The sequence below is a fragment of the Numenius arquata genome, chromosome Z, assembly GCF_964106895.1.
Source record: "Numenius arquata chromosome Z, bNumArq3.hap1.1, whole genome shotgun sequence".
NCBI lineage: Eukaryota > Metazoa > Chordata > Aves > Charadriiformes > Scolopacidae > Numenius > Numenius arquata.
Window position 1 is genome coordinate 24,215,043 of NC_133616.1, and position 17,516 is coordinate 24,232,558.

Here is a 17,516-nt window from a genome sequence, read left to right on the forward strand (position 1 = left end):
GCTTGTTAAGGTTAATTAAAAAATATGAGGAGATACACCTACTGGTAATTATTACTAATTTGTGCTCAAGTAGACATGCATATCACCAGTATATTGATCAAGTAAAGCGTTTCTTTTCTAAATCAGACTGTAAATTAACAATGCAACCCCTTCACATAAATAATCTTGCTTTCATCTTGCATTGATTTATGGATCAACTTCAGCTCCATTACATGCTGAGAACCTTTTACTCCAAGCTCATTTCATCATGTGTTTCTCTCTTTTGTTTTGTTCCTGCCTTGCTTGTGTTGTGATTCCCTTTGATACATTATTCCTAAGGAAAGTGATGCTGGATTTGAAGCCTTATATGGCAAAATGGATTATTTAATATTTTGATGAGCTAAACAAGGAAAAATAAATTGAGAATAATTTTTTTCTTATAGTGTGTAAAGATTACGTCTTCTGTTCTTAAAATTGAGGTACTTCTGAATTGCTGTAGCTGGAATGCCTGGTTACCCTTAACAGTGCTTGGTAGTGCTTATTAGAAAGCTGCATTGCAAATGTGTTTTCCATTATTCAGAGGAATAAGTTAATAAGTAGGAATCCTGTAAGTCACTGGGTAGGTCCCTCAAATGCTGCATTACGGTCGAGAAGCTCTCGCTGCACTTGAGCAGCGATTGTTCAGAGTGGCTTGTTATGGGGAGCTGGTCAGTGGAACGAGGAATGTTTCACCTTGGATTTTTATTTTTAATTTCGCTGTAACTGAGCGAAAAGTGAGACCTAATTGAGCATGGATGGAGCAGATAGACTTGAATAAACAATTAGTTTTCTGGGGCCTCCAATGTGATAGAATAAATGAAACCTTTATAGGTAGTCTGGGAGCTCATTGGTGAATGTGAATGGAAATAGATTTTATAAAGAACTAAACTGCTTTGACTTCATTAGTATTCATGGTATAACAACATCACCACCTCCCCCTCTTTCCAGAGATATATATTCTCCTCTGAATTATTTTTTTTTTCATGAGACGAATGATGATGGTGTCAACAGCTGATGAAGATGAATAGGTCTCTTTCTTATGTATTTCAAATTTTTTTTTTTTTCAATTGAAAGTGACTTTGAAGGTTAGTTTTACTAAATTTTCATCCTCTAGTTGAAGAGACAGGAAAAATCTTTCTTAAAAATCTGTGTATGAGCAGCAGCATTGGAAATGTTTGAAGTAGGCTGTGCATGTGAATGCCTGCACATACACGGAGTATAAATACATATTTCCATGCATTTGTCATGGCTTTCCTCTGCTGTAAAAGGGATCATTAAAATAATTAAGGGTGAAAATTCTGCCTGTGGTGTCTAGAAATATCAAAGTTTTTTTCCGTTTGTTGTGTAGCTAATTTCTCCTTTCATTGAGAAATTAAAGAAATACTCAGTGTGGCTGGTTTGATATTTTTCTCTACAGCAGAGCATAACGCATAGCATTGCTAATGCTGCTAATAGCTCTGCATATGATAGCAAGAAAATGAATACAGCCATAGAATATTAAAGAAGAATCTGCCAAAAAAGAGGCTTTATGCAAGGGAGAGTAAGAAAATACTACTTTGGGCCGTGTAACACTTTTTTAGTGATGCACAATATTGATAACTTTCATTTAAACTTGTGTGACATTTGGTTCCTAGTGTTTTAGCTGAAACCTTGATTGTCTTTGTTCTCTTCCACTTCTTAGGCATAGATAAATCAGTGAAAACAAAACAGCCCCCCTGAAGTGTGTACTTTGTGTTAGGAAGATGTAATTTTTGCAACGCATTCTGCCATGCCCGGTGAAGTCGTGTCTGCCTGGGAACACAGAGGGGTCAGCCACCACTGCTCCTCAGCATCCATGGGCCTGCTGGAAGGGGCAGGACTGCTGAAGTGCTTGTGCCGATGCCTACGCCTTGAACATGCAGCATCTTGTCATTCCTGAAATGTTGTTGTGTTTATGGGTGTTTTTCCTTCTTTAACACCACAAGCATGCAGGTTTCCAGTTGTTGTCCCTTTACCCCAGCAAAGGTGTTTCCCAGATCCTGGAAGCTGCCCACCAGGGTTGGGAGTTGAGTTGCGTCCCCTGGTTTCCTAGCTCAAGTGGGGGTGTTTGAGTGGCTTTCTGCTGGCTTTCTCTTGCTGCCTCCTGGCTACTCACTGAGTTCTTTTGCAGCAGACGTGGCAGTAGTCATTGACAGCAAATTTCACTGCGACGAAACACTTTTTCCTGCCAAGGTGGCCAGCAGGATGGGGACAGGAAGGGAGTATCCTTCCTGCTGCTTAGTGGTGGCACGCACCACTGCACATCTGGGCAGCGAAGGGTGGGTTTTCTTTTTTTTATCTTCTTCTGTCAGATCCCTTTAAAAGCTCCGGAAGCGAAGGTGAAATGTGAGTGTGCTTCCTGATGCTCAGGCAACGCTCAGAGGAGCTACCCCTACAGAAAGGGTGATTTTTTTCTAGACGGTACACTTGGAGCAGAGTTGAGTGGGTTGGACAGACCCCTCAAACCCTACTCTGTGTTTTCATGCTTTTTTTGGATTAAATTATCAAACTTACTTCCTTACAGATTCTGCTATGTTGAGTCCGATCCCTCTGCGTCCTTCCTGGTAGGGCTGACCTGTTGGGCTGCAGCAGCTTCACCCTGGCTAGCAGCCTGCATGCAATGCTTTGACTTCTTTTGCTTTTTGAGAGAGTTGAATCACTGAATGAAGTGATTATTTATTTTTTTTTGGTAAAATGCAAAGGTCTTTGAACATCATGTGTGTTCTTGAAGATATATGTATGACTGTCAGATTAAAAAGAAAGTCTTGATGCAAGTGAAGTGCCCTATGCGATCCCCTTTAACCATGAGTTGAGCTATAATTGCATATATTTATTTAGAAATATGTTCTGTTTTCTGGCTCTTGTTGTAGGGTCTTACAAGAGATCTGCAAAACCTGCTATTTGTGAGTCTTTTTTAATGATCATTAAAGTTGGGTGAGTAAATCCAAGGAGACTTAGGGCAGACTGAGTCGTTGGAAGCAGTGTCTTCAGTACAGATAACTGTTGCTTCCTTTGTTCCCTGGGAAGGGAGCAGTCTGCCCGTCCATCTGCGTGTACTGAAGCCACCACATAGGAGGCTTTCAAGAACTGAAGGACTCGATCATGCTGTAATAAAACTGCTCCATCTTAACCAAGGTAGAGTAATAATTGGCTCAGACAGGAGTGTGCATGCATATTTATAGGCCACTTCTTGGCGTTGTAAAATACTGTGAAGGCTGTACTTCGTTTTCTGCGCGGTCGTGTGTAAATATGTTTGTGAAAGGGCGTTGGATGCAAGCTGGTTTTTTTTAAACACAGCTATAGCTGATTCTTCATGTTCCTCTGAGTAGTAGTTATTTATTTATTTTTAATTGACCAGATGTCATATTTTTTTCAAGAAAAATGCAACTGTTTTAAAGGCAAACTTGCATTTCTATAATGGGTGTGAAGTGGGTAGCAAAGTAATATCTCTGTTGATCCTTAGCACAATTACTAAAATATTTTTGTACTACCTAGGATATGAGAAGTAAGAACATGCTGTAGGAAAGCATGGTGAACTTTGTTCACTGATTCTGTTTATTTATACTATATCATATATTCAGCATAGACATTTTTGAACAGTGACTTGAGTTTTAAGCATTGTGTTTGTGTGCATATGTAGGATCTAAAATCAATAAATAAAATGGTTAGAAGTGATGCTTTGCAAACAGCAGAGCTTTACAATGGGTTTCTCCTCTTTACCTTAGTAAGGACATGTTTGCAGTGTCAGCTGTGGGTTGTTTTCATATGTAAATTGAGAGTTGCTCTATGAATGATTAGCAAATAATAATCTATCTGTAAATAAGACCTTTTTTGCCTCTTACCCTTTTCTTTTGACAGGGAGCCTAAGACCTGACTTGCTTTCTGTCTCTGCAGTAGCTGACAGGCTGGTGTCACTGTCCTAAGAAGGTCAGGGAGGGAAAAGAGACAGTCCAATTCTTGAAGTCTAAAACAGGAATGACAGATGCCATTTGGCTGGAGAACTAGCAAGGTTTTTCAGCCCAAGCTGAGGGAGATCCTTCCCATGGAGGGGTGACGGGAAAGGCAATGCCAAATTTAAAAAATACAGGCTGAATAGTCTTCTTCCTACTTGACCTATGGCATGTGATCGTGGGGAAAAAAGTGCTTGTTTTGAGTAAGTGTGATAGGAAAGGGGGCAAGAAAATGGAATTTTTCCTTCTCCAGTGAAATCCGTGTGTGGCCTGGTGAGATTTCCTCTGTAACCATTCTTCCCGTTCGTTATCCTTGGCTACTTGGAAGTGGTGCTGGTTATTGGAGGAGTGTTTCCTTTTATCTCTGTGCAGAATTAGGTTATGTGTGATTCTCTGTTCTGCAAAGCAGAGGCTACTCTAAGAGCTGTGAATATTCAGAGTAATTGCATAGTTCTCTAAACCCCACTCAAAACTGAGGTGGATTAATATTGCTTGTGGGCAAAGGGAATGTAGAATATTCCAACCATCAGCTGATTTAATTGGAACTGCTAACGATCTTGTTCAGCTGTTGGGTTTGATGCAGATTTGTGGAGACTCCTGTGTACCCCCAGGTTGCTCAGATTGCACCTTCAAAAATTGATCCTTCAAAAGTTTGTTATTGTGACCAGAAGCAGTGGAGCTGCTCCTCACAGACATGAGTTACTGCAGGATATCTGTTGGAAATTTCTTTGTACCTTTGCTTGTGATGGTACTATAAGACAGACCTCTTGGGCATCTACACTACCCCATTGCAGCATCTCAAGTCTAATTTGGTTCTACTGAATTCTTGTCAAGCATCTGGAGGAACTAAAGTGCACTATGCTCTTAATTGGCTAAAATGTCTTTTTAAACAAATTCTAAGATGCCTTTGGGAGATATAATCCTATCCGTTAATAAGATCATATTCTGTGTTGCTCTCTGTGTCAATGCAGCTAATCAAAACTTATGTATCTGTGCCAAATTTAATTAGACTTAGGGAGAATATTTAAGTGATAAGAACATACTTCTCCCTCATACTCAGTTGAAGTAAGTTTGTATAGTTTGCCTAAAAAAAGTGCTTTGCTGGGCTATTATGTTTCAGCATCTGCTTAAATAGTTGTAGTGGAGTCAGAGAGGCAGCGTGCTGTGAGGAACCCAGTGTAAATAATGTGAAGAAACAGATTGATTTATGTTCCTAGCAGTTTGCTTCACTACAAAGGGTCAATCGCTGTTGAACTAACGGTAGGTCTTAAGTGGCCTCAGAAGCACGCTAACTTCTGATATGGCTTACATTTGGAGATGCAAGAGACAGGAGGGGTTTGGTAGGTTTGTGAAGCCATGCTCCTCTTAAGATTTAGCTTTATAAAGATGAGAGTTTTTACTAAACAAGTGAGTATCTCTTCACCATCAGGTAGGCTCCTATACTTTTGACTGCATGGGACTGGAGCATGATGCTTTCCGTTCTTGCTTCTTTAAACCTCTGGATAGGTATGATGAGATTTGGCATGTTTGGTGACAAAATATTAGTGGAATTTTATTTTGGGACTTCTGGTTGATAATGAAAAAAACTAGGCAGCAAAAGTATGCTGGGTATTTTCTGCTTTCTGTGCACAGTATATGAGAGTTTTCAGGTGATAAATCTCTTCTGGATTGGTGCCTGACTTGGGGGGGGCTTAAAATGGGTGACAGCGCACAGCATTTTTATGGAAACTTTAGGATTTAATGTGTATATACGACATGACCTGAAATAGAGTGGAGTGATCAAGAGAAGTACATTAAGGTGAGGCCAGTCAGCCTCACCTCTGTGCCTGGCAAGATCATGGAGCAGATCCTCCTGGAATCTCTGCTAAGACACATGGAAAATAATGAGGTGGTTGGAGACAGCCAGCATGGCTTCACCAAGGGCAAATCGTGCCTGACAAATTTGGTGGCCTTTTACGATACTGCCACAGGCTTGGTGGACAAGGGCAGAGCAACAGACGTCATCTACCTGGACTTATGCAAAGCGTTTGACACTGTCCCGCACGACATCCTGGTCTCAAAATTGGAAAGTCATGGGTTCGATGGATGGACCACTTGGTGGATAAGGAACTGGCTGAATGGCTGCACTCAAAGGGTTGTGGTCAATGGTTCAATGTCCAGTTGGTGGCCAGTGACGAGTGGAGTTCCTCAGGGGTCGGTACTGGGACCAGTGCTGTTCAACATCTTTGTCAGGGACATGGACAGTGGGATAGAGTGCACCCTCAGCAAGTTTGCCGACACCAAGCTCGGTGGCGCGGTCGACACGCTGGAGGGAAAGGATGCCATCCAGAGGGACCTGGACAGGCTTGAGAGGTGGGCCTGTGCGAGCCTCATGAAGTTCAACTAGGCCAAGTGCAGGGTCCTGCACCTGGGACGTGGCAATCCCAGGCACAGATACAGGTTGGGTGGAGAATGGCTGGAGAGCAGCCCTGAGGAGGAGGGCTTGGGGGTGTTGGTGGATGAGAAGCTCAACATGAGCCGGCAATGTGCTCTGGCAGCCCAGAAAGCCAACCGAATCCTGGGCTGCATCAAGAGAAGTGTGGCCAGCAGGTCGCGGGAGGTGATTCTGTCCCTCTGCTCTGTTGAGACCCCACCTGGAATACAGCTCTGGAGTCCTCAACACAGAAGGGACATGGACCTGCTGGAACGGGTCCAGCGGAGGGCCACGAAGATGATCAGAGGGATGGAGCACCTCTCCTGTGAAGACAGGCTGAGAGAGCTGGGATTGTTCAGCCTGGAGAAGAGAAGGCTCCAGGGAGACCTTACAGCAGCCTTCCAATATCTGAAGGGAGCCTACAGGAGAGCCGGAGAGGGACTCTTTGTCAGGAAATGTAGTGACAGGACAAGGGGTAACGGTTTTAAATTGGAAGAGGGGAGATTTAGATTAGATATTAGGAGGAAATTCTTTACTGTGAGGGTGGTGAAGCACTGGAACAGGTTGCCCAGGGAAGTTGTGGATGGCCCATCCCTGTAAGTGTTCAAGATGAGGCTGGATGGGGCTTTGAGCAACCTGCTCTAGTGGAGGTGTCCCTGCCCATGGCAGGGGGTTTGGAACTTGATGATCTTTAAGGTCCCTTCCAACTCTAACCATTCTATGATTCTATGAAAATGCTTAATAGAACATCTTTGTTCATATTTTTAAGACTGAATACTTAATCTGTATTTCCCAGTTTCTGTGGGAAGTAGGAATATTGCTATGGAGTGATTAGGAGAGGTTGGGGTGAAGCATTTTGGACAATAAAACCATAGTGTTTCAAGAAAAGGTGGAGCTAATCAGATCAGATCAGTTCTCATTCCAATTTAATTTTTATTGGAAAAAACACCCCATGTTGCAACAAATCTCAGCAGCTCAGAATAGCTTATTTTCCTTATGCTGGTGTTATCAGTGTGATTGCATTATCTTAGCTTCATTCACCTTCCTGTACCCTGGATTTCCTCTCCTGAAATCCATTATTTTCTTTCTGGCTGCCTCACACCTCATTATCTACTTGGAGCAAATTGTACTTCTAAACACTGATGCTAGATCTTATTTTGAACTGGTTGTCATGTCCCTAATTTTTGTATGGACATGTGGGCTGACGTACTTGATGTGACTACTTGATGATGTAAATATCAAGCAGAGAGTTCATTCTAGCTGTAGAATAAATACACAATGGTAGACTGCTGGATTTAATGCTACTGAGGTTCTTAAAAACATAAAGGTAATCCTTTCTGAGTAGGTGACCTGTTAAAAGTCCATAGCTAGTACACTGTGAGAATAATTTTCTTTGGAGGAATGTAGCTGATTCTATTCACACAGAAAATGAATAGCTTCAAAATATGGAAAAAAAAATTGTTTGAGGACAAATTGATTCAGTCCTGATTCCCTGGAGGAAATTCCTGTATAACTGGAGGAGACTATCACTCAAATTCCATCCATGTTTCTGCAGGATCTTTAAATCTAGGTATAGAATTCTATGGTAAGGATATTTTGATGGTTCTGTTCTATGTAATTTTTAAGCCTCTCTAACGATAATGTCGGTTCCTTTTTGTAAGGTTTATGGGAGGGAGAACAAGGAATAAGGTTTTGTGAAAGCTGTTATCTCCTAAATTTTACAGTGCTTCTGTAGAAATTCGTTATACCTACAATATAAACAGGCAGATTTTTTTTTATTAAATGCATGGAAAAATGGATTGGAAGAAATTAATTTTGTAGAGCGGTATGTTCTGCATAGCTTGGAGTTTGCCATGTGTTTTCTGTCTTTCAAAGGGCCTTTGTTGGAAAGGAATTATTCAGTATTTAATGTTGGGGGAGGGAGCATTTTTACATAAGTTAACTATCCATGCATTGTGAATATTAACAGCAGAGACTGGTGGTGAGATGTGTACTGATTAAAAATCCCTCTCTAAGCAGCAGGCATTATACACTCAATGGCTAGCTTAACTCCCTTTGTACTATAGATAAAGGATAGTCAAATATACTTGTTTTCATATGCTTTGTCTTAGCTGTTACGGGTCTTTGAAGTAATGACTTTCTGAAGTAACTTCTCAAATTCTTTTATTCCCCTACCCTGCAATTCCACAGACAAGTGGAAAAACTGCCCTCTGTTATCCCATTGCTCTTTGAGTCACTACCATTTTAAAAAGGGTGTGGAGAGAAGTGTATGCTAGTAGCCTGAGTGCAGGAGTAAGTCAGTGGGCAAAGCATGTGATAGCCAAAACCTCAAAGTATAACATGAATGTCTGTCTGTTGGAAATTGCCTGCAGGGAGACAGCTCTTGTATTTCTCACAACTTCCTGTCAAGCAAGTTTCACAAAAAGGAAAAAAAAAAAGGTGCAAACAACCAAACCCCGGTTCTCCTGTTGTGCTTGTATGCCATCCAACATCGACACATGTCAAAATAGCTAGTAAGCATGAAGTTAATACCAACAGAGTGATGATTGTGGCTGGGCAAAGCTATTTGATGTGCTGAGTAGAAGCAGCTTGACTAAAATGATTTAAAATATCTCTGGTAAAATTTCAACAACCCTTATTCCTCAAGCTACTTGCTTTGATGTTGTCTTGTGGACAGCAATGTCCAATCTGTACCTGATAAGACACACAACCTGAACTTTCATAGTGTTCAGGTTTCCAGGAGATAAGTATTGACAAGTTTGAATAGGTCTTGGTATTACTTATTTAAACTTGTCATAATCTTCTTACTGAACGGTTATAGCGTTGTTTTGGCTGAATTAACCACTTCGTGTGATTTGAATATGTGCCATGTTATACCTCTTCAGAATCAACTGTGTGTTCTGGGAAGCAGGACCTAATGAAATGTTCTCTGATGGTTTCACTTATTTGGACTTGAGTGCTCTGACTGACAGGAGGGAGAGGTTGTTTTGTTGAGGACAGAAAGCCTCTTCATCTGCTGCACAGGCTTTTGCTTGAAGTAAGGTCTGAATGTGGGTTAGAAAACCCCTCTGGGTCAAATCAGTTCATCTAGCTGTCTGCTCTTTGAGAATAGCCGAAGTTGTTATTCAGGGGGTGCCTGCAAGCAGCAATCCCTTTCTTTCTGCAGTCCATTTCCCTCATATTTCCCCAGCATCTGGAGTTATGTCAAGGCTGTTAAAGGTTATATCCTTGCCTACTCTTCTCAGTTTACTACAACAGCAGGTACAATGTACAGACTCCTTGCCAATACATGCTCTAGGTGCTATACATCTTATTTTGCCCTTTGGAAGCAGAAGAGAGCCTTCAGATAGCTTCCAGGAATGCTTTGTTGATATATGTGTAACTGTTTCTGTAAAGCAGGAGTTGGCCATCAATATGAAAATGTTCAGTCTCATATTTCCATGTTGTTTCTTTGTAGTGCTATACCATATAACGTCTTCTGGTGTAGTTGCTTCAGGCAATGAGATACAGTTCTCTACATCCAGCTGAAACCCCACTGACAGATCTGTGTAAGTGTCGTCTACGACAGTGAATTTGGCTGTTCCTATGTGAAAGCGAACTTCTGCCCCCAAGAAACACTTAGTGAAACCTAATACTGCTGTGATATTTTGGTCCGTAATTTGTCATGTGCAAGAATGCTTATTTCTGTTTTGTTATCTCCATGTAATAGAATGATGTTCTCCTTCAACAAAATCTGAATTTCACTGTGTTGTTTTTTAAAATGGAAAACTTCAGAAATGGCATTTCATTCACATTGTTTCTCATGTCAGAAGACTGCAGATGGACTTTCAAATTGAGGACATAATGTTGAAAAGTGTTGATGGGAAGGATGGTCTCCCCTATTTTCCCTCCTTTTTTTTGGTCTTCAGTCCTGTTCCCAATAGTCTCCACATAGAGGACCTCAGGCATGGCCAGTTCACATGGGGTCAAAATTACTTCCTCCTGGCTGGTAGCTTCTGTCCTGGTGGTCAAGACCCACTCTCTCTCTGTGCACGTCTCCTTCTCTGTTTCCATGCAAGTCCTTGAAGAAGTTTGTATTGTTGAGAACTTGTGTGCCCAAAGTTCGTGCTGGAATTGGATTAAACAGAAATTTTAGTTGTGGTAGAGTTAGCTTAGCAACAAGGAGGTATCTTTGCAAGAGAATGCTGGCAGGGCGTTGCTTTTAAAAGGTGAGCTAATGGGGGTTCATGTTTTAACTGTCTTAGCTTTTGAATAGCATACTTTTCTGGAGCTGCCAGTTCAGACAGTCGAAAAGCATCTTAAATATGAACTGAGGACCTGGAAGATACTGTACTGCTCTGTACTATACCCCCCTCTTAAACTGTCTCCCAAAACCTTAAAAGCCGTGGAAAAGGAGCACAGCTTAATTGGAAACAATGAATTTCGTAATGTGACTGCATGTCATGGAATGCACAAGTTTGTTGATTGTGGTAATGACTTGAGCAGCTATAAAGGTTATATACCTGGTTACAAGGGGAAAAGGACAGGGTGGAACACACTAATTCTGTTGCATAGGCTTCAGTGCTAATGTGTAGGGAGCTTAATGCCTTTGTTGGTGTATTTCTTTTTTTTCTTCTTTTTGTTGTTTAAAGTTTTAATAAACCTTATGCTAGGAAAAAGAGATTTAAAATGTGGTTGGTTACTTTGAAGTGTGAACCTGTTTTAAGAAAGTGCGTGAATTGTTGCCAGTAACTCACCTAAAGCCTTGACCGCATCATGTCGTTGTCAGATGCTTGGAGTCATTGGAAGTGCAGCATTGTGCAATTGTTACTGCCCATCAGTCAGCGAGTCCTTCGAGTATTTGCTTATAGACTTATGTGAAATAGAGTCTCAAAATAATATTTGTTAGAAGCCAGCCGTTGTCAGTCATTTCCTTTTTAACTAACTTGTAAATGCGCTTTGTGAGGTGTCTTAGTGCTTGGAAGTAGAAATATTTGTGATACACCTGTGTTTCTAAAAAATAAATGGTAACAACGGTTAATTAAACATTCTTTATGACCCTGAAACCTGTCAATTGAGGCAATTGCTGAAGTCATGGGCTGTGAGTTCATGAGTAACTTCAGTGTCTGTTGTGAACGTGAATGTGTCTTAATATGCTGAAGAGGCAGATTTGGAAACCACTTGATGCTTTGGAAGAGTGTATCTGCAAACACTTCCAGTAAGCTGCAGGTTTGATGTAAAAAAAAAAAAACAACTAAGTAACCTGAAATATTAAATACAAAAGAAACTCTAAACATGGGATTCAAAGTGCTTTGTAGGGCATACAGTACTTGCTGTAGGATTAACTGTAAGTGAAAGCGGGCTTCACTCTGCATCTTCATTGGTGACTATGGTGACCTTGACTCCTTCCTTTCAGTGGACAGAGGATGAGGCAGTCAGGTATGCAGGTGATATGTAGATTATCTGGCTGATGAATCTCAGTACATGAATTGTAAAAATCTGGAAGACTTTGATATGCCTGGCTTCCTGAAAAAAAAAAGTGATAAGAATCCGTGTTTAAAGGTTATAGAAAAACATTTGTAGTTTGCAAAATAGTGACACCATGTGACTACACCAGTTTAAGGATCCTTGTAAAACTTCTACTTTGATTACTCACATCCCTGCTCTCTCTTCCTTTGCCTGCATTTTCTCACTTGCTTTTCATTTTGTTTTCATGAATTTAATGAAACATGGAGACATTAAATACATTGTCAAAACCAGAGGGCTAAAACGTTATGTAGGAATGATGACAGAAACAGAATTTGAAGAATAAGCATCTGTATTTTTATACGCTTATTTCAAAGTCAATGTAAAGAATGCCTGTTTTATAAACAGGATAATTAAACTTTCCTCCCCCACCCCGTGTTGATAAATCTATTTGTCAGTGTTTCCTTAGACTGGGCACTGGCTTGCATTTTGTTGATAGTACAGTGCCATCTAGTGACTGCTCGCATGAAGCTGGGGAGACATTGCCAAGGAAAAATGTTGGCAAGAGCAGGTCTTATAGGTTGCAAGGTCACATGGTTCACAGCTGGAAAAAGACTGCTTTATGGAAGGTCGAGTAAGGTGAAGTCTGATCTCTTGTGTCTTGAGATAGGACCACTGCAAAAAATGCTCCTTGTGCTAGAGTGTGTGGTTGGAGGTGGTGTGAACTGTACCCAGAGAAGCATAGCTTTCTTACACAGCTGGCCATGTATCTGGCACTTGCAACATTTTTGGTTTCAGTTAGCAATTTAATTACCTTAAGATCTTTGTAAACACTTCTTTGTGCTGTCATAATCTTTAGGTAAAGGTAACTTACATTTTTTTCAATGAAGGTAAGCATTTAAAGAGTATATATACATACTTTTCTCTGTTTCTTTGCAGCTTGATCACATATTGTCCCCCCCACCTATGCCTTTTCGAAAATCCAGCAGTCCTGAAGTCTCTTCTGGCCCTAGGAAGTCTTCTAAATTTAAGAGGCAACTGAGTGAAGATGGGAGACAGCTCAGGAGAGGAAGCCTTGGAGGAGCTCTGACTGGTGAGTTTGGGGTGTTTGTAACATCACTTGGAGGTTTAGCAGGTGTGGAGCTGATGTTTGCCTTGTGGACAAACTCTTTGGGGGAAGTGTGAGCTCCACCTGGAGTTTCTATAAAGTCTTTTCCACATGAGTTCCCTCGCTGTCACTCAAGGAGCTGAAGTGTGCAGATGGTCCCTTTAGACTTGACTTCATTAAAGTAAAAGCAGTTTGGCCTCATTTATCTGGTGGAGTCCTCGCAGGGGAGGAGAGACATTGCCAGCTAGCCACTGGCTGTAGACCGCAACTTCTCCATGGAGCCATGCAGAGGTAGCAGGATGCTTGAGGAGGACTTGGGCCCTCTGCCTTGATAGTGCCTGTGGAAGGTGCCAGATGCCAAAATCATGATTATGTCCTGGGAACTGTATGGCTGAGGCAAGCACCGAAGAGTGATTGGTTTTGAGTGTGGAGTGAAATGACATTGGGACAGGTTAACTGGCACTTTTGCTTTGTATATTTCAAGAAAAAGAATTTATAAATTCACTAGAATTTGGCAGTTGAATATATTCCTGAAGTGCACAGTTTCTAACAGTTTGAAGAATTTGTTGTGAAGAACAGGATATTAAGTACTTGGTGAGAGGGGCAATAGATTTCAGTGAATTTAGTGGAAGGGATAAATTTGAGACTCAACATCTTGTTTTGTCGGTTCAAGTGATGTTGATTGTTATCAAAATCAAACAGGTGAAGTTCAGGTTAGAAGAAGCTGAAATGGCATTTACTTGAGATGTGACTGCCTTCTGGCTCTAAATTCTGTACACTGTTCAGAGCTGGTTTTACTCAAGGGTGAAAAATGGTGCCACAGTAGATAGAGCTGACTCTTCTGCTGTAGGTGTCTGGGAAGTGCCCTTAAAATATCTGTTTTTCTCACTTCCTTCCCACCCCTCTCCCTTTCCTTACACTGGAAGAAGCTCCAAGAAGCTATTGCAATACTTCTGTCTGTCTGTAATCAGTACCTTAGAATTGCCTAGAATGTCTCTAATGAGTGACAAATAACATTTATTTTTTTTTAACCTAAGTAACTTAAAAAATTATCTCGTATTTTATGTGAAAGAAAGATACTACTACAGAACTTGAGTCGCATTAGCACATAATCGTTTTTAGTGTCACTAGGGTAAGATTTGCTGTTTCTCTTTCATCAAGAGTTGTATTATGAACATTTCAAAAACAATGTAAGGGTGTTTGTGATCTGTATGGGCTTTCGTGAAAGATAAGTGACTTAGAGCAGTCTGAAGTATCAATTTTGCTAACCATACCAGCGAACTCTCCAGCTTCTCTTCTTCTTCTTTCGTGATCTGAAAACTTGGAAATGTAGACCAAACTAGTGTTTTACTGAAACTAAAAAGTGCCAGCACACTACGTATTATTTCAGCAGGAGCTGGTGTATCTTTTTAATTTTGTTTTTGTTTAACTTTAAAGGAGGGTGGCGGTCTTTAAAAATTGAAGTTTCCCATAGAAGCCCTGCAGATAAAGAGGGAGAAGGCAGCCTAATCAAAAACAAACGAAGCAAACGTGTTCTGCTGCTATAGTCTCTGGTCTTTATCTCTGTGTTTGAATTATTGCTTGAGGTCTTTATAAAGGGAAATGGATATGCTTTTTGTCTGCTTGCAGTATGTTGTGCAGGGTTTCATGTCAGGATTTCAGAATATAGTGTGCAATGATGTTAAACTGCTTTATTACTAATGCACTTTAAATGAACCTGAATACCCTAAGGCTTTGGTATCTTAAAATAGTTTAAATATCTTAACAGCTTTCATGACATTGATTAAATTAATCAAAGTCATTCTCATGACAGAAGGTTCTTAATATTCTTTTGGGATTTTTTGAAAAAAAAAATTTTAAAGAAACTGCTGCAGATAGAGAACTATTTCCTAGAATTGTTTCAAATGCTTGGTTATCTGAAGTTAATAATTCCAGTGTTATGTTGGACTTGTATTTATCTATGGTTTTTTTAAATACTTAAGTTCTGGGGTGGTTTTTTTAGTTTCTTTAATGCTTAAGAGTGGCTCACTGCTCTGATTTGAAACTACAAGAATCACAGTATCATTGAAAAAGAAGCAGGGGGGACGCGAAAAGGCCTTCCATTAAAATGAGTAAGCTGACATGTCCTTGGTTTGGGTTTGCTTCCATGCTCACACATCCTCTCCCTAATTTCTGTTTGAGTCTTAATGTTTCTGAAAAGATACTCATGGTCCAAAAGGGGAAAAAAAATATATTAAAAAAAAAAAAAAAAAAAAATGTATTTGGAGACCTTTCATTTGGAAAAGTACTTGAGCTTTAATATCACTTTACAGTGACTACTGTCTTCCTCTATTCTTACTTCTGTTTTGTTGCTTTTGATACTCAAAATTTTAAGTGGTAACTTAACAATGGGTATAAGTCCATTGGAAAATAGTTCAGAAAGGTATTTTTGAAATTGTTTAAGGTACAGTGTATACCTCTGTTGTTCAAAAATGTTACCTTTGCTAAGCTCCTAGAAATACATTAAGTGGGAGTAAGTAGCTTACAAATTTGCAGATTAGTCCTATGCTGATGCTTGTTGCTCACTCCAAATGTTAGAATATAAGTGAATTGTTATTTTGACTTTCCCTTTGCTGTTAAAAACACAATATTATTGAGCCATAGAGCATACATAGTATTAATGATAAAAATAAAAATAAAATTTTAATTTTTTTATATAAAACAGGATAGTTCAAATCCTGCAGGGCTGAATACTAATAGAAGTAAATAGGGTTTTTATCTCTGGGAATAGGTACCAAATAAATTAGTTTATTGGGCTGTACAAGTGGGAATAATGTTATGCATGACATATGAGAAGAAATAAAATCTTATTGTTGCAATATATTGAATGAGACTTACAAAACCTGAAGGATTACAGTAACAGAGAACCTACTACTCTGAATTGGCTGAAATAAATAACAGAACTCTTTATATAGGAATATGAGAAAAATTGAGAATGATGTACAAGGTATTTCCAGTGGGAAATCAACATAAGAGAGAGAAAGTTTGGAAACTTGGAGATGTGGGATAGAAACTGAACTTGCATTCTATACAGCTTCAGGGAAACTGGAACCCAATTATTTTTTTTTCCTGAATTGCTCAGTTTTAAGCAATCTAGCAACCACATGTTCACAGTGACAAACAGAGTTGAAGAAAATTAAATCAATGTTTTGAGAATAAATCTACTCTTGCTCCCTGTTGAAAACTGCTAGGGAGCCACTGATATTAAATAAAGCTTGGCTAATAAAAAGTAATGAATACTGCTTCCTGGAGACACCATGCCATTCTATTTTGGAAAAGTCACTTCCGTCTAATTGTTGCGACAGTACTGCTTCCCTTAATCTTCGTTCCCAAGGAGGGGGAAGAGGAAGACTTTTGGAGAGACAGAGACTGAATTAAGAATGAAAACACTTTATTGGATATGGCCTGTTATTAGTCTGTTAAATCTACAGTAATAGTTCTTGTTTTAAGTGCTAGCAGTACCGCTTAATAAAAAGAAAGGATGAAAAATAGTTTTTCATAATGGGGGTTGCTAAACATAAGCATTCATAAGATAAAGCAACGTCAGAGTAAAAGTATTTGAAGGTAATTTATAACCATTTCCTCTTTTAATTTAAAATGTTGTGTTTCCAAAGGGTCATAAAGTTTTGGCTAGCTAAAACACTTAAACAATAATCAGTGTTTGCCTTTCTCCTCTTCTGCTGCTCCTGCATTGTAACTCCTATCCTGCTCCAGCTTCCCCCTTCCACCCGGTGCACACACGCTCCTCTAACAGCGCTTCCGACATCCTTTACTTAGTAAGGGAAGTAAAATGGAGCTTTGAAAGTTCTGCTTGCAGCACAGACGGTGTAAAACACCATCCTTGTGCAGTTTGTTCAACTGCAGAGTAAGCCCTCTTGCAAAGCTGAGCTGTGGCTACTCATTTAGTATCCCAAGGTCAAATACAGAAGGAAAAGGTGGTTTCGTTGGAGGAGCACTGGACAGACTGAGAGACAGACAGGGCAGCTCTGTTCTTCTTGGGACAATAGACTTCTAGCCTTAGACTGCCTTTTAAGGATTCCTAACAGTGCACAGACTGGAGCTTTAAAACTTGTTTCTAATCAGGGGAAAAGATGTTTAATTAAAAAGCTGCTTTTCTGTGGTGGCTGGTTTTCTTGATCTCCACAAACTTCAAAGGGCTGTCTACAGTCAGAGGGTTTTTGGCTTAAATTGTCTACAGATTTTAGTTTGCTGTGTTCAGAGATGCTTGAATAGAATTCATGGCAGAAGGTAATGTGAAAGGATGAGAAATTAAATGAGCTTTTACCTCGGAGGGGGTTAACCTGGCAAATCACTCGGACAAGCAGATCAAATTGGCCTTGCTTTCATGTCCCATTGCTGCTCCTCAGTTTGCGCCAGGGTGTGCAGTGCAGCTCTGTTCAGTCTCCTCAGCTGCTCTGGTGCAGCATTTGGAGATCGCTATCTGAGTTTCTACTTCTGAAAGGTATGAGAGCGTATTGCTGGTAAGAGTTTGTGTTTTGCAGGGTGCTGCTAACTCAGTTGTCTC

General features: G+C 40.1%; 1 protein-coding gene across 1 annotated transcript in view; it reads left to right on the forward strand.

Annotated features, from left to right (window-relative positions):
- MAST4 (microtubule associated serine/threonine kinase family member 4) overlaps window positions 1-17,516 on the forward strand; it is a 303,729-nt gene that overhangs the window by 50,148 nt on the left and 236,065 nt on the right. Inside the window, exon 2 of the mRNA XM_074166090.1 lies at window positions 12,784-12,937. Coding sequence (XP_074022191.1) covers window positions 12,784-12,937 — 154 coding nt within the window. The remainder of the gene's footprint in view (window positions 1-12,783; window positions 12,938-17,516) is intronic.